This window comes from Mytilinidion resinicola, assembly GCF_010093595.1.
Source record: "Mytilinidion resinicola strain CBS 304.34 unplaced genomic scaffold BDZ99scaffold_9, whole genome shotgun sequence".
NCBI classification, from domain to species: Eukaryota; Fungi; Ascomycota; class Dothideomycetes; order Mytilinidiales; family Mytilinidiaceae; genus Mytilinidion; species Mytilinidion resinicola.
The window spans coordinates 1,400,935-1,420,275 of NW_022985445.1; the positions used below are offsets into that span (position 1 = coordinate 1,400,935).

At 52.1% G+C, this 19,341-nt stretch overlaps 6 protein-coding genes across 6 annotated transcripts; 4 read left to right on the plus strand and 2 right to left on the minus strand.

Moving 5' to 3' along the window:
- Positions 1 to 3,089: 3,089 nt before the first annotated feature.
- Positions 3,090 to 8,709, minus strand: BDZ99DRAFT_387867 (ARM repeat-containing protein; the record flags this gene model as incomplete). Its single annotated transcript, XM_033715544.1, has 6 exons — positions 3,090 to 4,595; positions 4,647 to 4,848; positions 4,896 to 7,547; positions 7,611 to 8,300; positions 8,364 to 8,407; positions 8,533 to 8,709. 6 exons carry the CDS (start codon positions 8,707 to 8,709, stop codon positions 3,090 to 3,092), a joined length of 5,271 nt encoding a protein of 1,756 aa, XP_033577314.1.
- A 399-nt stretch (positions 8,710 to 9,108) lies between these two features.
- On the plus strand, positions 9,109 to 11,503 carry BDZ99DRAFT_416660 (UBX domain-containing protein 7). The gene is made up of 2 exons (XM_033716793.1): positions 9,109 to 10,091; positions 10,137 to 11,503. The coding sequence occupies exons 1-2, from the start codon at positions 9,575 to 9,577 to the stop codon at positions 11,216 to 11,218; spliced, it is 1,599 nt and encodes a 532-aa protein (XP_033577315.1). The 5' UTR covers positions 9,109 to 9,574; the 3' UTR covers positions 11,219 to 11,503.
- Positions 11,504 to 11,853: 350 nt separating this feature from the next.
- BDZ99DRAFT_488168 (amino acid permease) lies at positions 11,854 to 13,895 on the plus strand (the record flags this gene model as incomplete). The annotated part of the gene is made up of 8 exons (XM_033722890.1): positions 11,854 to 12,013; positions 12,099 to 12,213; positions 12,309 to 12,419; positions 12,481 to 12,639; positions 12,698 to 12,877; positions 12,929 to 13,395; positions 13,448 to 13,615; positions 13,666 to 13,895. 8 exons carry the CDS (start codon positions 11,854 to 11,856, stop codon positions 13,893 to 13,895), a joined length of 1,590 nt encoding a protein of 529 aa, XP_033577316.1.
- A 524-nt stretch (positions 13,896 to 14,419) lies between these two features.
- Positions 14,420 to 15,469, plus strand: BDZ99DRAFT_309962 (uncharacterized protein). Its single transcript, XM_033714258.1, has one exon. It carries the CDS (start codon positions 14,600 to 14,602, stop codon positions 15,239 to 15,241), a length of 642 nt encoding a protein of 213 aa, XP_033577317.1. The 5' UTR covers positions 14,420 to 14,599; the 3' UTR covers positions 15,242 to 15,469.
- Positions 15,297 to 16,553, minus strand: BDZ99DRAFT_462934 (uncharacterized protein). The gene is made up of 2 exons (XM_033719960.1): positions 16,235 to 16,553; positions 15,297 to 16,177 (listed from the first exon to the last, which is right to left on the minus strand). The coding sequence occupies exons 1-2, from the start codon at positions 16,328 to 16,330 to the stop codon at positions 15,698 to 15,700; spliced, it is 576 nt and encodes a 191-aa protein (XP_033577318.1). The 5' UTR covers positions 16,331 to 16,553; the 3' UTR covers positions 15,297 to 15,697.
- A 149-nt stretch (positions 16,554 to 16,702) lies between these two features.
- On the plus strand, positions 16,703 to 18,480 carry BDZ99DRAFT_462935 (uncharacterized protein). The gene is made up of 5 exons (XM_033719961.1): positions 16,703 to 17,000; positions 17,141 to 17,234; positions 17,296 to 17,699; positions 17,778 to 17,886; positions 17,958 to 18,480. The coding sequence occupies exons 1-5, from the start codon at positions 16,958 to 16,960 to the stop codon at positions 18,370 to 18,372; spliced, it is 1,065 nt and encodes a 354-aa protein (XP_033577319.1). The 5' UTR covers positions 16,703 to 16,957; the 3' UTR covers positions 18,373 to 18,480.
- Positions 18,481 to 19,341: the final 861 nt, after the last annotated feature.

The window sequence follows — 19,341 nt, forward strand, 5'->3', positions numbered from 1 at the left end:
GGGAAGCCGAGTACGTTGACCGAGAAGTGAGTGCTGCAGCACCCGGCCCCACAGGCGACCTTCAGACTCGCTGCGGGCGGGAGCACAATTCGACTCAACGGCTCGTATCGCTGCACGGTGACGTCCTAGGCCTTCCCGGGGTCGCACAAGATCTCGCAAGTGCCTCCGGTGTTAGGCTTTTGGCGGCATGTCATGTGTACGGCGCGTATTGCCGCCAATCGGGGTTAATCTGCGGAGGCATTTTATCTACAGTACACGCATACCGCAGACGGGCCGCTTTGTCTCATGATGTCCATGCGAGCGCACCTGCAGGCTAAAGAGCCGAAGGCATTCCAGATCCAAAACCTTCGAGCGCGCCATCAGCGTGTGACTCGATTGGCCGGCCAGCGTCCTCTTCACGAAGTAACGTTACAATATTGGGGCTGTGGCTGGCACGCTTGAGGTAGCGTATTGTAGCCAGCACTGATCGCATCACTCTTGCCTTGTTCCTGGCCGCTTCCCTGAGGCAGATCGATGATCAGTGCTCTTTGGAGCATTTCGTCAGTCCCATCCCGTCCATCTGATTATGGATGAGACATGTACAATGCCGATCGACATCTCTATCTTCACGTCTGCTTCCAAAATCGTACGATAGGTAGAATTTGAAGTTGCAATAGAGGCGGCCCGCCTGTCTGTCAACCCCTTTGTGACAGCACCACAGAAAACCGCTGGCTGGGAGCGGTCCCATGGTTGGCAAGGCATCCATGTCCTTGGCAACCATAAATCCTCCCAAGCCGAAGCAGGCATCCACTTCGGTATGCCGACCATGGATCGGGTAATAACCCTTCACTGAATCCCGAAGGCCATCACGCCTAGACCGCTCTATAGGGTCCATGGCTCCTGGCCGCTAGAGCCTACGTAGCAGCGAATGAAGTCACCATCGCAGAACATAAAACTGCAGTCTGACGTCTCCACTCGGCCTGGAAGAAGTTTAAACGATCTACTCGCGTGCCAGCGGGAGCTGGAGACGATATGCCTTTGGGGAAAAGCTCGAGTGATGGGCACACCTGCATGGATCGCCGAAAGGAGCCGCCAACGCTTGGCGTTCGTCTCAATACGGGGAGACTCATCTTGCACCGGATGCCAGCAGCCGTACCCAGCAGTTTCAGAACCCGGGGGAACGGCTCACCCAATGCCACAGCGCGGAGCAGCAATCTTGCCCAACACCATCGTCCGCTTCACGAAAGCGATTGTGTGCTCCTGACCGCTTTTCCAGCACGTAATCCAAAGTACGAGTGCCAGCGTGCAGACACAGACCATCACTTCGGCCGACGCAACTTTGGCATCTCTAATGCTCGCGGGGTCCAGACCTCGCGGGAATAAAGCCTTGGACCCCTTCGTGCCCTTCCAAAGGCCTGATTGGTGCGTGGCTTTCCCAGATCTTCCTAGATTCTTTCAAGCTTCTGCACTAGGCTGAGCTGCACCTGACTTGCGGAGTTGGACCTAGATCCGACGACCTTGACCGCATAGGCTTGAAGCGGGAACGTCCCGGACTAACTCATGCTTTAAGTTTCTGCATGATTGAAGTCAATCTTGAGGCGGGTCTGCCGAATAGAACAGAGTTGCATGCTGCAGTTTCGAAGAGAATCCTTTGTCTGTTAGTGAAGATAGCAGCGTTAGAAGACGCCACCACCGCAAGAGGCGACCTCGACGGCGAAATAAACTAGTGGAACGCCGCTATCTGAACTTTCTTTTCACTACCACATAAATGTCTCCTAAATGTCCCAATCGAGTAACTCTTGACGACCAAAACGGTGGAGCCTAGGACGCACTCAAATGCTCCCGTTAGCTAAGTCATACCAATAAACCACCTGCAAGTTCACAAGTCTCGATTAAAAGCGCGTGATAAAAGACAGCACTCTCAGGTTAAAAATCAGGCGGCTTGCAAGCTAGAATTCCTCAAGCTCGTACTTACAAGCTCCTACCTAGTGTTGCACGTAATTCGAGGCTGCGCACGCACGGCCTTCTTTTGATAATAGCACACGACCTTTTCCAACTCAGCTCGCCGACCCCACCGCTATCTCAACGGGGCCACGGAATTATTTCTCCCGAAGCTCATGACATATTCTCCTGTACTCGACGAATCCAGCCCCGGTTTCATTTCTGCAGTACGAGTTGTGGTTGTTGAGTTATGTGCGAAAACGTGGCCGGAGCCTCGAATGGAGGAAAAATTCAGGTCCTCTGGACTCAACACTCAGGGTCCACTTCTTGGCGGCCAAGAACTGCCAAACTGGTGACCGGAACGGCGATAGATATTACCGTTCCGGTTTGCACTTGACGACGACGGTGATATCAAAACCTACATAGTAAAAGCTGCTAACTAGGTGCACTTTTCTTTGAGCTTCAACGTAGTGATCCCTCTAAAATCCAACAGAATCTGAGCACCAAAATTCTCCTCACCTAAACAGTTTCTTGGAATACTTCGCACCAATCTCCTCCTCATCACCACGCGACTGCTGTCTCCAAAGCATCTAAAAACTTCAATAATTCTAGCAAAACAACTACTCGCTCACCATCTACTTACACCAACGCCTTCTCAAGTTCCTTCTTAACAACAACACTCTTCTCCTTCCCCAGCTCCTCCTTCACCTCGCTTTCCAGTCCCGTGACTATCTTGGAAGCGGCCACAGCTGCCTGTGCACGCCTCAGCCTACCTGCCTCACTGAAGCCTTCGAAGCGAGGATCGAATAGCAATTTGACGATGCAGTTCTTAACTTCTGTGTCATCGATCTGCGGGTGCAAGGGCGCGGTTGCGAGACGGTCGAACAGAGCCTTGATGGCGTCGAAGGAGGTGAGGTGGATATTGCGGGCGTGTGTGCTGAGTGCACGGAGAGCGAGAGGGAGCGTTGTTTTGAGGGTGTGGGTGAGATCTAGATGTAGTTAGCATGACGAGTTGGGAGTGATGTTGGTATATATGGGAACCTACCTGTACCCTCGAGAAGCTTAGGGTTGATACAGTCCATCAGTGCCTCGACGGCCGCCGCTAGAGTCTGCTCCTTCCTGCGAAGTCATTAGCCCGTATACACTTAGTGCCGACAAGGAACGAGAACTTACACAGCCGCATTCCCAGCAGCCTCTCCCCCATCCACATCCATCTTATCCTCATCGTCCTCGTCACCAATCAAATCCTCAACCACGGTTTTCACAACCCCCACAACTTCCGCACTCCCCTCCTCATCCTCCCTCGCCTTCACCACCTTCCCTAATGCCTTGACCGCATGCGGTCTATACGCCACGTTGACCCTCTTGGCCTCCCTCACCGCAATCTTGGACACCATCCCCGCCACCGCAGTATCCGCGCCCCACAGCTGCCTCCCCCGCTCAACAAACCTTACAAAAGCCGCCAGCACAACCTCCTTCCCCTCCCACGTCTTCCCCGCCATCGCCTTCTCCAGCGCCGGCCAAATAATCCCAGCATTAGCCTTGCTAATCTCATCCGCCACCGTCGCCGCCACCGCAGACGGCGAATCCGTCGTGATGCTCATGACCGCATCGGCGACTGCTCGCGCACTCGCATGCTTGAGGACCCATTTCGGGCTTTCAAGATGCTGGGACGCGACCTTGACGATCTCAGAGAGGTAGAGCAGCACGCCTCTACTCCCGCCGACGTTGTCAGACCACGTGTCTGCGAAGAGCTTGGCGACTTCCTCGTTGCTGTCGTGCTTGGCGACGAAGACAAAGGGCAGGATGGATGCGCCGACGCCGGCGAAGCGGTCGGCGGCGTGCTTGGAGATGGCGAGGACGATGTCGCCGGCTGCGAGGCGGGAGCGGTCGTCGTCGGAGTTGAAGTAGAGGGATTGGGTGAAGGCGATGGTGGAGAGGAGTTGGGGGTCCGAGGCGAGGCGGGAGAGGTACCCGGCAGAGACGGCGTAGGAGCTGGCGACTGTTTCGTTGCGGTCGTGGATGCATTTCTGGACGAGGCGGAGGAAGGAGTCGGCGTAGGGCCTGAACAGGAAGTTGTGCCGGGTGCTGAGGGTGACGAGGATGCGGGAGCAGCCGACTTTGCTGGGCAGGCCGACGGCGTTCTTGATGGCTGATTCAAGGTGAGATATGAGAGATTTTGTAGTTGATTCATCGAGAAGGTCAAGGCAGCGCTCGATGGATTCGGTGAGTGGACTAGCACGCACGCTAGCAAGACGCATACCGTCGAGCTTTTGCTCTGTGAGGTTATACTTGGCGGCGTTGAGATGAATATAATTGACTGCTTCAGGTTCAAGAGCACTTAAGAGACCAAGCAGTCGCTCCACAAGATCCGGGATGAAAGGTCGCAGCGTCTTCCCATTGCTCTTTTTGATGATCTGGAGCAAGGTGTGAAGTGCGAATGCTCGAACTTCTTCTGCACTGGACTCAAGACCCGACGTAGATAGGAGGAAGGGCAAGACTCGTTCGAGCATCGCGCTAGCATTCTTCGTGGAGGAATCGCCTGCTTCGAGACTTCGCGTGAGGATGCCGGTCAATACACGGGCAAGGGAGGCTGCTGCTGCCCGAACGGACTCTTTGATGTCGTCGAGGACCTTGAAACACTTATCCCATATCTGGTCAAGGTATTTCTCGTACTGGGCCTACGTTAGCAAGCGGTTGCGCAAATTCATAGAGATATGCGGTACCTTCTCGAGATCCCTTCCTTGGACTAGGTCAGCGACAGCTGCACAACAAGCTTGCCGAACACGCCATTCCTTTGTTAGAATGCTCTCTAGAAGGTCCGTCATGATAGCGTCAAAGTGTTTGTCAATAGTAGCCGAAGAATCTTTCACGAGAGCGTTCCAGATATCGGTCATGGAGCGTTGGACGTTCGGGTTGGGATCAAACCTAGAGTAAATTAGCACAAGTTCAAATGTAGCCAAAGAGCTTCCTACTTGTAACGGTAAAGCTTGGGATAAAGCTTGGGATTCTCTGCCAGGTAGCCGTCAACGCTAGAGTCAGAAAGAACATTGCTCAGACCAAATCGTCCAAAGGCAGCACGGCTCGACCAGATGGAGTTATTGGCAGCCAGCGACATGAATCTGTATACAAGACTAGAGTCTCCGACTTCTGACGCTAAACTCAGAATGTCCTTGTATGTTGTAATAGAACCATCTCCGGTTGGCAACGCTCCTGGCTCGAAGAGCTGTGTATCTGCGGTGACACTGCCAGCCATCTTGGACCTGTTATCCGAGAAAGAACCCACAAGATCCCGGACTAGGTCGTCTTTCAAGTCTCGATCTCCTTTCTCGTAAACGAGACCGAGACCTCTCGATGCAGCTTCCTGTACGACCTCATCTCTGTCCGAGAGGCACAGCTTGAAAGCTGTTTGGCATTCCGGCAGATGTTGCTGTATCTCCGGGCGATGACCACAGAACTGAAGAAGACATAGCAGCCATATCACAGATGCTTTCTTCAATGATGGCTTCGTATTACGACAGCCCAGCAATGTCTTTTGTAGAACTGTACTCAATGTTGTCTTCCTCTCTGGACTATGTGGTGTGTCCAGAGCGTTGTCCCATTGTTGCCGCTCCTGTGTAGGATTCTCAATGTCGACAGCGGCAGCTAGCGCTTTTGAGTCCCATCCGCATGCAAGACAGCTGTAAGCCTCTCCGACTGAGAACTGAGCTTCAGACTGCCGCACTTCATGAAGGCTGTAGAGTTTCTCTTCCACATAGTGGAGGTCTGACTTCTCTACGTTCTCTCCAGTCTTCTCTTCTGCTATCATGCCGAAATGCCCGAGGGCCAGAATAGCATTTGCTTTTCCAGATTTTGCAGTATCGTAGATTTTTTCGGCAACCTCAACGAACGGCATATATTCATTGACAATATCAGGTGTGAGGACTTGGAACAGGCTGAGCTGATCAATGCTGAGGTGGGAGGCTTCTTTCAGAGTGGTGTCTGTAGCACCTTTCAGCATGTCAAATAGCGTTCGAAGGTATGTCGAAAGCAGCTCTTTCGTCTCTTCGGTAGTTGATTGGCGCCACTGGAGTCTGCTGAAATAATAAGCCAGAGCTAGAGTTGCTCCGCTTGCCTTATTCAGGTCTCCGCCAACCGCTTCGTTCCAGGCTTGCATCTTGCCAAGCAGCATCGAGAGGGACGCTTGTCTTTCTTTTTTGTAGCAAGATTGGTGTGATACCAACAGTCCAAAGCCGTGAGATGCTGCGCCTCGTCTGGCAGAGTTGTTCGAAAGTATGGAAGGCTCAAGAGAGCGGAAGTCTGCTATTAGATCTGCCTGAGTCCAAATGTCGTCGGGGCATAACGAGCAAAGATCGATGAATGTATCTCCGAGCGGACCAACATCTGTAGTATCATCTTTGATAACTTCTTCGAACGCTGCTCTCAATACAATTGCAAGCGATGCCGAGTGCTTAGAGTCGCTGGTATAAGATCTCACTGCTTGGCGCGCGCGTTGGTCCGTTGATATTGTGATCTCTAGCTTCCTTTCCCACTCTGTAGAGATTTCTACTAAGATCTTTTTCTCTTCAAGCGACTTTTGCATCAGAACTTGGCAACAGAACTTAACGGCTGTTGGGAAAGCATCCCCGAATCGAGTCCTGAAGCCTTTTACACGATGTAGAGTTTGCGGTTCATCGCCCTCATCCATCTCAACATCGTCTGATTCGTGACGCTGATCGAAAATGTACTCCACAAGCTCGTCAAAATCAGGGAATGAGAACCGATCCATGACAGTGTTCTCCGAGACGATCTCTGATGAGACATCGGGTGTAGCATTTAGCATCCGATACCAATAAGGGTCCAGGCCCTTCTTTCCTTCCTCAACAACTTCATGCTTCTCCTTGTCCGCACCGCTTGTAGCTAGTATGTCAATCCACCTGGCGAGAACATCGTGATAAGGTAAGCATCGGTTGGCGAAGCGGGCTGCAGCGTAACGCGTACTCCTAAAGGACTTGCGAGCATCTGTGTAGTCGCCGGTCGGAGCTTGTGATTTGCTCGGGTGGTCCAGTAAAGTATACTTCAAGAGAATCTGCCTAAACTTGGGTCGTGTATCTTGATCCTCGAGAGGTTTAGTAAAAGCTCCCAGAACCGAAGACAGGGCTTCTTCGATGCTGACTGCAACGTCCTTTCCAGAGGTATCCTCTCTCAAAGACCGAAAAAGCCAGTCCAGTAAGCTGACTGTGGGTTCAATAAGAGTGCTTTCTGGCGCGGCCTTTGCGAGGAGCCCTATCGTCTCAAAGCCGTAACCGCGGAGCTCTAGGTCCTCATCCCTGTTTGGGGTAGGCCAGCCTTGATCCTCGATAAAGGACTTTAGGTTCTGAACAAGTCCTGGCGCTACCGTGGAGATATCCTTGCCGGCGCCATGGCGAGCAACAAAATTGACCAGCAAGAAGATTGCAGAGCGAAATTTGGAGGCTTCCCTACCAGTTGAACGGGGGGTGGTAATATCGTAGCTTGAAATGAGACCCTCTTCCACAATCTTGCTGATTTCTTTAGGAAATGTGGTTGAAGCAACAGACTTTGAGAGTAGCCCCAAGATCTTGATCTTCAGTGGAGTACCGACCGATGGGGGCCCGCCGGAAGTTGAACTGGCGTGTTGTTAGATATGCTACTGACAGGCGGCCCAAAAGCCCGAAGAAAGATATACATACGATCCGAAATACACATCTAATAAGTTCTGCACGATTTCACGGTCTTCTAGGTTTGTCACCGGCAATACCCGCTTGAGTATATCATCCCCAACGTCTGATATTCGGGAGTTTGTATCGGCAGAAGCAAAAAGTGCAGGTAAGAATCGCTCAGCGTCGGCAAACATGCCACTTGCCAAAAACTTCGAGGCAATAACCTTAGTTTCTGGAAGATTCAGTCCACCATCAGCTGTGGGATTCCACGCATCAGGTTTTCCTTGAACAGTGAGGAATTTGTATTCTTCAGCTGATACTCCAGGGCAGCTAACGTTGGCCGCTAGCTCTTCGCTTCGCTGTCTGACGATATTCAGTAGAATGAGCTTGCCGAACCAGAAAGACAGGAACTTGGTGTCCTCATCGTCAACGCCTAGAGTTTTCCGCAACTCGTCATCTTCTTTCCCACCTCTTGGGGGTAGTTTGAAGTAGCCGAGCAGGCGCAGAAGTAGGTGAAAAAGCTGTGATCCATGCTGAGGAGACTTTGAGTAGTCGACGGCAATGCCACGCGTCAGGATAGGGAGAAGTTCGAGTCGTTCAGCAATGGGCAGACGGGAGATACCCTGTTGAATGTACAGGAGATCGAAGTGGCGGATCAAGGGCACATCCGGGTTCTCTTTGAACTGCTTCAAGAGGGCTGCAACCGGAAGTTTTATGTGCCTGCAAAGATGTTAGATCCTTCCCTTCTCAGAAGCTGCAAGTATATCTGGTAGAGGAGCATACTGTGGCTTGATGCGTGTATTGACGTGTTGGCAAATAGAGATGACCTAGAAATGAAACCCGCCATCAGCGGCGCCCTTGTATCGTCTGAAAGTTGAAAGAGCATGCTGGCCGGCCATGGACCAGAAAAGTTCAGGATATGATGAAGCCTGTGAGAGTCGATGTTGCTTACCTTGTTCCTCACGCTCACATTTGGCGAAGCAAGCTTCAGCAACAGCGGAGCTAGGTAAGTCTTCAGTATTGCTTCCAGTCTCGCGTCTGTATCAGTCAGGGCTATGCGCATCTCAACCTTGCCGACCAAGGCAAGCTCCTTGGCCTCTGGCGAGTCCGGGTTTGGGGTTGAAGCCATTTTGGTGGCTGTAAAGCAGCTTTGACGCTCTGGTCAAGCGCAAAGAAGCCTGGGGCAAGGCACACACGAGAGAGAGGCTTCAAATTTCAAGTCATGGGCGCAGGCAGCGGTTGGTGGCGTGGATGATGATGAAGAGTGCCTGCCTTCGGAGTCGAATTCTGACCGGAAGAAGGGACGGTATAGGTGCAGAGTCCCCGGCAATCGACGACGGCGGGCTGATTACACTCTTCACTTGCCACCCGATTCAGTGCTGCTGCGTTCGTGTTTGTCCAGCGGCGCGTGCAATCAATTCACGTCGACGGTGGTCCCCTGCCGGTGCTTGGCTCGGGAGACCTCAGCGCCAGGCACCGCGGTGACGCGGGCACGGTGGCACGCCTTTGGGAACACTTGACGCTTTCACTCCCTCACTCCGCCACCTGTCGCCGCCTGATGCTAGGTGCACTCCTCCCATCACCGCTGCCGCCTATGTCGATGTCGATGTCGATGCCTTCACTGCCTGGCCCTTAGCTGACCGAGTTAGAGGGAGCCCACAAACGCCACCACCTAGGTAGCCTCGCAATCGACGCCTGCCCACGAAGCTGTCTGCTACCACCAGCGTTTCCAGACTGCGACTTCCACCTGACGACCGTCTGTCTCTCTTGAAAATCCGGTAATCCAACACGTACACCATCTATAACACAGGCCCCACCTGCACTCGACCGTCGAAACCCAACACGAGGGAGCTCAACAACCCCGCCAAGTCGGTGTCGCTGTGTCGACCGGCAATAACCCCACCACACAACCGCGACTGCCAGCTCCGAGACCTGCGTGTTAGTGGTCTGTGTCGAGGACTCATTCAACACCTCGGAGCATCACAGAACTCAATATGGACGGCCTCATTGCGGACTTCGTGAGCTTCACCCAGGCCAGTCCTGAGCGTGCAGCTCAGTATCTGCATCTTGCCGATAACAACCTCGAGCAAGCTGTAGAACTCTTCTTCGAAAGCCCAAATCTGGACCTGGGGACTACGGCTACAAGCCAGGAATCATCGAGCACAGCGCAACAGCCAGCAGCGACTACGACGAATGCATCTCGCCCAGATCTCATCAACCTCGACTCTGATGACGACATGATGGACTTTGGTGCCGATTCGGACAATCCCACTCCCGCACCCGCAGCATCGCACGCGGCCAATACTGCGGCGTCGGGATATGAGAGCGACGAGGCCATGGCCCGTCGGCTGCAAGAGGAGATGTATGGGGCAGGGGCTGCCACAGAAGATATCCGAGCACCTATGGCTAGGACAACAGAGACCCTCGTTGGCCCTGGCGCAACTTGGACTCCTGCAGATGATGATATGGATGCCATGGTTGCGGAACAGATGGCTGCTCGCCGACGCCCTGGTAGGCAACACAGCCGAATAGCTCATTCATATACTAACAACACAGGACGACCTGGAATCTTCAACCAGCGACCAATCCAGCCCTCAGTCTGGGATCACGATAGCGGCGATCCAACAGCACGCCGACGTGACCTATCTCTAGCCACGGCTGGCGCTTCAGATTCCTCAACAAAATCGAGTCTGTTAGCTGAGATGTACCGCCCACCTTTCGAGCTGATGTGTCAACTGCCGTGGGACGATGCACGAGACCAGGGCAAAGACAGCGAGAAGTGGCTTCTGGTGAACATACAAGACCCGGCAATCTTCGATTGTCAAGTGCTCAATCGGGATATCTGGAAGAACGATCAGGTTAAAGACACGGTGAAGGAGAACTTTCTGTTCATGCAATATGCGAAGGACGACCACCGTGGCAACAAGTACATCCAGTACTACTTCCATGCCCGGGATAGCGGAGATGCGTATCCCCATATCGCGATTGTAGATCCTCGCACAGGCGAGCAGGTTAAGGTCTGGTCTGGGCCTCCAGTACCGAAACCTATGGACTTCCTCATGCAGCTTCATGAGTTCCTCGACCGCTACAGTCTGAAAGCCAACGCTCGCAATCCCGTGGCGAATCGCAAGCCGGAGCGCAAGAAGATGGACGTAGACCGGATGACAGAAGAGGAGATGTTAGAAATGGCTTTGCAGAACAGCATAGACAACGCCAAAGGCCCCAAGGACGATGATCCGGATGCACTGACCAAGGAACCGGGAGGCAAGGGCAAGGGCAAGGCTGTAGAGGACGACGGAACGGAACCAGCAGGACCTATTGCGTCAAATTCTGTGTTCTCGCAGATATCTACGACTAATCCGCATACTGAACCTCAGACGGGTCCCACTATTACTCGAATTCAGTTCAGGGACTCTAACGGCAAGAGGCAGGTTCGCCGATTCGACGTTTCTGATCCTGTTCGGAGATTATATGAGTGGCTCAAGGCAGCACCATGGGAAGAAGACAAGGCAGGTGTAGAGTTCGAGCTTATCTTCATGGGCAAGAACCTCATTGAAGGCTTGGACAAGACAATTCAGGAAGCAGGGCTGAAGAACGGTAGCGTCAACGTGGAGTTTGTTGGTCAATCTGATGAGTAGAGAGCTGCGTTTGGCGAGCATATCCGCGGCGTTTCTGGTGTGGCATAAAGAGCGTAAAGCTTTCAAGGACTCTCAACGGAGGTTAGCAATGGGATTCGTTGCTCTGATGAATGCATGATTGCGTGGACACGGGAGCGCGGTGCCCTTCGGGATTAGGGATTTGCATCACTAGATTGCTTGTCGATTTGTAGGCTATGCCACTAGCGATATCTTTGATATCCCGGCTTCAAACTATTATATATATCCCTAATACTCAAGTACCTAAGCAGACCAATGTTGACTGTCAAACGTACTCGTTTTACATGGATCGAGTATCGCGCTCGGGCCACCTGACATAAGTCTCGGCCTCATCGTACCAAACTTACCTCCTTCCACACAGCCAGTCTACAAATCATGATGGCAACCAACCCTTCGGCAGCTATGATATCCATGATTCCGTACGAATGTGTGCCCCTTGGTACACTATTACCTGTTCCACTTTCACAGCAGCCTGACGCTATCATCCCGCGCACAGAAGTCTTGGATTACTCTTGGAATAATTTACTCATGCACCCCAATCATCAAAACAGCAGTGACACTTGTGTGACTTTTCTTTCCATTCTTTGCTCGGCTACGCTCTCCTCAACGTCGATAACATGTCTTATCGAGGCCGCGGAGAAGCCAAAGACAACAGCCACGTGGACACCGAAGCTCAGGGAGATAGCGAGCACAGCCAGGATGTACCACAGACGGGCGGGTTTGCGCCGTTGCATCGGAAGCTGAAGAGCAGGCATCTGCAGATGATAGCCATTGGAGGTGTGTATTCTTTGCAAGCAGGCTTTTATCAGCACCAGCTCGTAGCTTTGTATGATAGACTCTGGATACTGACCAGATTGAACAGGCATTATCGGTCCAGGTCTTTTAGTAGGCTCGGGGAATGCCTTACATCTTGCCGGCCCGGCGGGCATCTTGATTAGCTTTTGCCTTGTCGGGCTTATCGTGCTCTTTTCTGTACTGTGACTACAACACATCCGGGAAAGCTTGCTTGTACCCCTATTTAGAGGAAATATGTCAGTGCTACAGACTGGATGCTAGCCTGCATCTGATACAGGCAGTCTTTGGGAGAGCTTGCAACTTTGATGCCAGTTAGTGGATCATTCACAGAATATGCTGCTCGCTTCGTAGATGAGGCACTGGCATTCGCCTTAGGCTGGGCTTACCGGTATCTCTGGGTCACATTTGTCTCACTCTCTGCCTCATGCCAAAAGCTACTAAGTGAAAAGGGTCCTGGCGAATGAATATAATGCAATATCTCTCGTAGTCATGTACTGGACTGAAGTCGTCCCCCAATGGGCCTGGATACTGATCTTCTGGCTCATCTTCTTGAGCTTCTCCGCGCTCGGAGTACTGGCCTATGGAGAACTTGAATTTTGGTTGTCTTTGTGAGTTCTCTGACCTTCTAGTCGATCTCCTGGCAAGCCATGAGCTAACAGCTACTAGAATCAAGGTTCTTTCTCTGTCAGTCTTCTTCATCCTCGCTATCGCTATCTCGACGGGTGGCATAGGCCCGCAAAATATTGGCTTCAAGTATTGGCACGACCCTGGCGCTTTCGCGGACGGCATCAACGGTGTTGCAAAAACATTTGTGATAGCCGGAACATTGTATGCAGGAACTGAAATGTAAGTACTGTACCTGATTCGCAACATGTGTCGGAGACTAATCAGGTTCAGGGTCGGCATCACTGCTGGCGAATCATCGAATCCTCAAACGGCTGTTCCTCGAGCTATCCGGCAAGTGTTCTGGCGTATTCTGATCTTTTATGTCGGGACGATGTTCTTCATCGGGATTCTCATCCCGTACGACGATAAGAGGCTTCTCGCGTCCGGGTCTGGTACAGCAAGATCGCCGTTGACGATTGCACTTGCGGACGCTCGGATTGCTCCTGCGGCGCACTTGATCAACGCTCTTATTGTCATATCTGTCCTGTCGGCCGGAAACTCCTCGCTTTACGTTGCGTCCAGGACGATTACGCACATGGCTCGGAACGGCATGGCGCCAAAGATTCTCGGTAAAGTTAACAGCAAAGGAGTGCCTTGGGTCGCGTTGCTATTTACCAACATATTCGCTTGTATCGCTTTTCTCTCGCAATCAGCTAGTGCAGGAAAGCTGTACTCTGCGTTGATTACACTGTCTGGCGGTATGGCCTCAACTTTCTCCTGCAGATATATATCTCCGCTGATATGTCGTAGTTGCGACTTTCATTGTTTGGGGTACGATCGAACTCGTCCACATCCGGTTCCGCAAGGCTTTAGAAGTACAGGGCCAGAGCGTGGACGACTTGCCGTTCAAAGCGCGATGGTATCCATGGTGCACCTATACCTGTTTAGCTGCCAACGTATTCTTAATCTTTTTCCAAGGTACGAGCTGGATACAAGTCACGGGTATCACTACTTACAGGGGTTTCTAGGCTATACGGCATTCTTAAAACCGTTTAACTCTACCGACTTTGTCGTCAATTACGTACTCCTTCCAGTCTTTCTTCTTTTCTACGTGGTTTGGAAGTTCTGGCACAAGACAAAGCTTGTTAAGCTCTCTGAGATCGACATCTGGAGCGGACGTCGAGATGCCGTCGCGGAGGATGCAGACAAACCGAAGCCGTCAGCCCTCCATCACATTAAAAACGTCGTTATTGGGTAGAAATACATCGCGGACGCTCTGTGAGTAAGTATACACAGAGCTGTAGAAAGGAAATTGCTTATGGAGCAGCGGAGCAACCCGTCTCCGCAGCGGAGGAACCTGTTCCTTTCACGCTGGACGCGATTTGCCATACTTAATTACCTTGTCGACGCCACTTTGCACCCCAATCGTGAAGACAAGTGATGCTTGCTTTCTGGTGCAGCTTTTACTGCTTCATGATAGGTCCATGCAGGCATTTCTCCGCGTCTGAGGCGTTGCCAAGAAAGCTTCTCGTATTTCATTCAGCTGGTCCAGGCTCAAGCTTCCCAAACACTCTATGCAATTCAGAGGCCTTATCGGAATGATCTCTATTTTTGATGGCTGCCTTGCAGCCACGCCTTGTGTTCAAGAGACGACCATGTGAAGTGTGCCGTTGGCGTGCTTTCGTGCTCCTGCGTATAAGATGGCTGGCTTACCGCTCTCCGCCAGCCTTGTTGTTCATCTTTCATTAAAGCAGCAGGCTTTTGAGGTATTTCTGTTGTCTTTGAAAGCCGAAGTTCTAAGCTGTGCTTGCCTGCCATGCATACCCCTTGTCTCTCGGGTCTGATCCGACTCCAAGTCTTTCTCATTACCACCGCTCTCCTCCAAACTACCCTCGCCGACCACGGCCGCCGTCCCGTAGTCACTCCAGCAGCCCTCTTCGCCCCAAAGCGACAAGCGGAAACATGCGTCGAAGCAACCGACACCATTTGCGCCGACGGCCTGGGGTGCTGTCCCATGGGCACGTCCAAGTCCACTCCCACCACCACCACACCAACCCCCTAAATACTAACTCCTCAAACCCAACAGGTGAGCCGTGCACTTACACCAGCGCCACCATCCCCATCTGTGCCGGCAGCTGCGACGCGGCCTCCGTCTACTGCGCCGGCGCCTACTCCAAGGTCTGCTGCGAGGCCGGCAGCTCGTGCGACTACGCCAGCTCCGGCCTCTGCACGGCACAGGCGTTCCAGTTCTCGAGCTTCTCGGCGCCCAGCATCATCGTGCCGTCGCTGACGGTGCCGAGCGTCGCGTCTGCTTCGCTCTCGCTCCCGTCGGTGCCCTCGTTCACGCCGTTTGCCCCGACGGCGACGAACCCGGCCACGTTTACGGAGGAAACGCCTGCGGCGACGTCGGAGAGCACGGTGGGGGAGGCGAGCGTGGTCGTGGTGACGGTTACGGGGAATACAGGGACGAGTGCGGCGGCGATAACGAGTGATTCGATGGGAGTGGCGCAGTCGACGGGAGTGGCGCCAGATGGGCCGAGGGGGTTGGGGAAGGGGTTGCTGGAGGTCGTGGTTGGGGGGGTGGGATTGCTGGTTGGTTTGTAGGGAGGCTGAAAGGAGCTGTGGGTGGAATTGATGTATCCTTCTCTATTTCTATGATCTTTTGGTGAGATGATGCTCGAGAGGTTGTTGTCCGTGGTTTTTGACAAGCTTCCGCGTACTGAATTTGATAAGTCATATTTTGAGAGATTGATATGAGTACTCATTAGTGAGAAGACGAGTTGAAAGACGTGAAAAAGAAGAAAGTGTTTTGGATGGCTCTGTCTCGCCTGTTCATGTGATACTGCCCTTTTAAACCTTGAAGTAGTCTACTGGGTATTCAGCAATCAGTAGTCGCTGTAAGAAGGCATGGAAATTCTCAATCAACCCGCAAGCCACAAACTCCCTCTAATACTCATCATAATCCATAACTCATGCTTCAAGATGACCATGCCCTCAAACCCTTCAGAAGCAAACCACGATCATCCCCTATACTTCCCATCATCCCGCTCTGCATCATACTCACGCCTCCGCAAGCAAGCTCAAATAAATCCCCCACAACACCCCTACCAAACTCCCCACCACCACCCGCTTCTCAACAGGAATCCACATGAAGCTCACCACCGAGAACAGCGGCCACAGCTTATACCCATCCAACAAAAGCGGCCAGAACTTATTTCGCACCTCAGCCGACGCGCTCTCCACAGCCGCTTCCCCACTCGCGTTGAGGTAGCCCATGAACGCGAGGAAGAGCACCGTGTTCACGGCTGCGCTGACGGTTTGGTCGAGCGCTAGCTTCTTGGCTACATTGGCGAGGCTAATCGGCTGGGTCTTGGGCGGTGGTGGAGGCGGTTTCTCGGTAGCTTTTGGAGGTGGTGGTGCGAGAGGCTGGGTGGGGAAGGTGTCTTCGAGGTAGGCTTGCCAGAGGCAGTTTGGGGGCGTGTTGAGGAAGGTGTAGAGGGCGAATTTGAGGATTGGGGTGGGGTTGAGGTGGAGGGTTTGCTGGAGGGTGGCTTAGTAGGGTAACGAGGAGGGGAGAACGGGGGGAGATGCTCGTACGTTTGTGCGGTATGCGGAGAGGGCTTGCGCGAGGATATTGGAGGTTGCGCTGAGGATTGTTGCCTGTATGGTTTGGGAGAATATCTGGGGCGCCATGGTTGCTGATATGGAAGTGAAGAGATGGATCGAGGTTTTATGGCTCTGGTCCAGGTTTTGTAGAGAGACGCTGGGTCGGATCTCGGGGTTTCAGTTCAGGATATCATAGTATTACTGGTGACACAAGAGTCCAGCTCCAAATGGGGTGCCAGCACCCAGTGTTTATCAAGGAAGGACGTGACCCGACGTGTATCCAGTCATGGTGGATGATTACATCTGTGGACGTGATGTCAGTAGATAGCTTTTGAAAGGCATCGCCAATTCCTCCCCTCGAACCAGAACAACACTAGGGTCATATCCCACGGGCCATGCTTACCTCCCTGTCGCTCACAATTATAAACCACCGTACCTGGCGAGCGAGCGAGCGAGCGAGCTACATCGTCTCACATCCTACATAAAGTACCTCCCTCCACTGCGTAAACGGAACTTCACTTTTTCGCAGAATTGACGTCGTTGTTAGAACTATAAGAAGGCTAGAGTCCCAGGGCCTCCTGTGCTCCCTTGCCGTTCCAATCACGTACTGTCAAATCAGCCACCTTACGATATCCCTTCCACCTGAAGCAAGTTTGTATATGATACTGAAGTGCTGGCAAGATCCTTAAATAACTCAGGCCTTTCCATTTGATCATGAAAAATCTTACATTCAAGGCCTATCGCCAGCCATCCAAAAGTACGTTCTTTTGTTCCGGATGCTATCCCAACTTCTGCACATCCCTTTGATATTTTGAATGACCATACACTGCAAAAATCTTTCATTGAATCTGTCAGCTCGAGATATGTGTATAGCTCAATTGAACCACGTTTAAACAGGCAAAGACAAAGAGCAGCCACAGCAAGATGCGGCCGCAGATCCCCAGCAGAGCTCCTATCTGAAGCGCCGAGAGCAAGTTCGAAAAGCACAACGGTATGTTAGAAGCACTAGAAGCGGCATGGCGTGTCTATCTGATCACTGCCGTGTTGCTTAGAACCCACCGTGAACGAAAAGAGGCATACATCAAATCCTTGGAGAGTGAGGTTCTTCAACTCCGCACCAACGAAACGAAGATCATGCAAGAAACGATGGGTCTTTATAAGGAAATTGGACGACTTCAGAAGCTGCTGGCCCAGAACGGGATTGAAGCCTCACCCTCGCAATATGTCCAAACCGCCCCTTCGAGTTCAGGGGACGATGTCCCGACCACATCGGTTCTCAGCGTTCGACGAAACCGTAAATTGGATCAAATTCACGTAGGGGGTAGTGATTCTCAGACTGGAACTGACGACTTCTTCCTTTCTGGGGATAGTTCTAGCGCGCCAAACAGTCGCTGGAAGAATTTCTTCGGGAAGAAACCCAGTCAAGGGTCTGACGGAGGTAGTTCTCAAGGTCAAAGTAAGTACAGCATAACAAGCTAGAACTGCCTTTCATTGCAGATCTACGTCAAGTACGATATGCTAAGACTCGTTGTAGCATCCAACCCAGCAATAAGTCCTGACGCCGGAGTCGAAGAAGCCCCTATAGCCTCCGCAGGCATCGCCCAAATGGACCTCGCAAACGTAGGGATGGAATTCGTGCTGACGTAAGTCCGCCTCGATAGCTTTTAACTGACTCCCTCCTCATAAATGAACTGCTGCTCATACCCCAGATTAGTCTAGAAAGCCCCTGTCTCCACCACACCCAAGGCAATCCAAAGGAACCGCACGCTCCATCCGGCCACGCTTTAACAGTTTCCGCTCCTCTGCTCTTCCAAGCACCTTCAGCCTCCACATCGCAGCTCCCGTCATCGAACTGGGAGGCGCCAAAGCTAGGCCTGGAAAGGCTGTTGGAGCTCTCTTCGAATATAGAATTGGGCGACGACGAGATGACGCCTGTGCAAGCATGGAATTACATCCGGAATCATGATGCTTTTACGCAGATAGACGTGCAATCACTGAGGAAGTTGACGCAGGATTTGCTGGGGGTGGTTAAGTGTTATGGGTTTGGTGCTGTTATCGAGAAAACTGTGTTGGAGAATATGGTTTTTGATTCTTTCGTGGTTGGAAGGGTGTTTTCAAGCTCGATCTAGTGAGCATGTGCTATGGCTTGAAGGGTCGTAGCAGCATGCTGGCGTTGGTACATTCGTAGAATATACCAATAAGAAATGATACAAAGGAAAACTACAGCTTATTTGAAGCAAAGATCGCTGGCGAATCCTATGAGTACCGCCTATGCAGTATCAAGACATAAGTTTGGGCACTCCCTGCAACTGCTTGGGGTACCTCGAGAGGCTCTTAAAACTCTAAATACGATGGGAAGGCCAACGTAGTGGAGATTGGACTACCTTTTGACGGAGCTAGTATTTACTAGCTGATGTACTCCTTACAGTGGTATGGAGTGAGCAAGAGTGGGGCCGGAGCAGTGATTTATCTGTGTGCCCAAACTTGTGACCTAGTTCTATGCTAAGTCGTGAGTACTCGAACAGGATTGTCTCCTGCGTGAATCTTCCTCAAGAACCACTAGTTTTGCGCCAGAGGTTTGAGAACACGTGCGAGAATGAAGATCGAAAGGCGATTAGGGCAAAATTAGGATACTATTGGCCCCCCATGTGCGCTGAATGATGAAAGTGAGACGTGAGAATTTAGAGATTGCGGCGTGATGATGAAGCTGGAGAAGTGAAAATTCAACGTGCAGGGCAAGCTATGCTAGAACCGCTCAACTTCGTCTTCCTGAACGAATCGCTGTACAACGTATACTTAGGTTGACTCAACCATGATTGGGGTCAGATTAGTTCAGCGCCCTCGTCGCTCTTGCCTAGACTCTCAGCTCACGTCTACCTGAGCAACCGGAACTGCTTGAGAACCCCCTGAACGCGCCTGACCGCCCGCTAACTACTTCCTGAGCCTGCAGGGAGAGCCTACTCTTCATGAGTTGGTATTATGAACACGATCTTCACCTAAGGCGGCGGAGGTGACGTCGGTACAATGCGGTCCTAAGGCCTTGCCTAAGAATAAGCAAGTGGGGAACACAGATAGCCTTAGTATTGTAACAGGTGTGT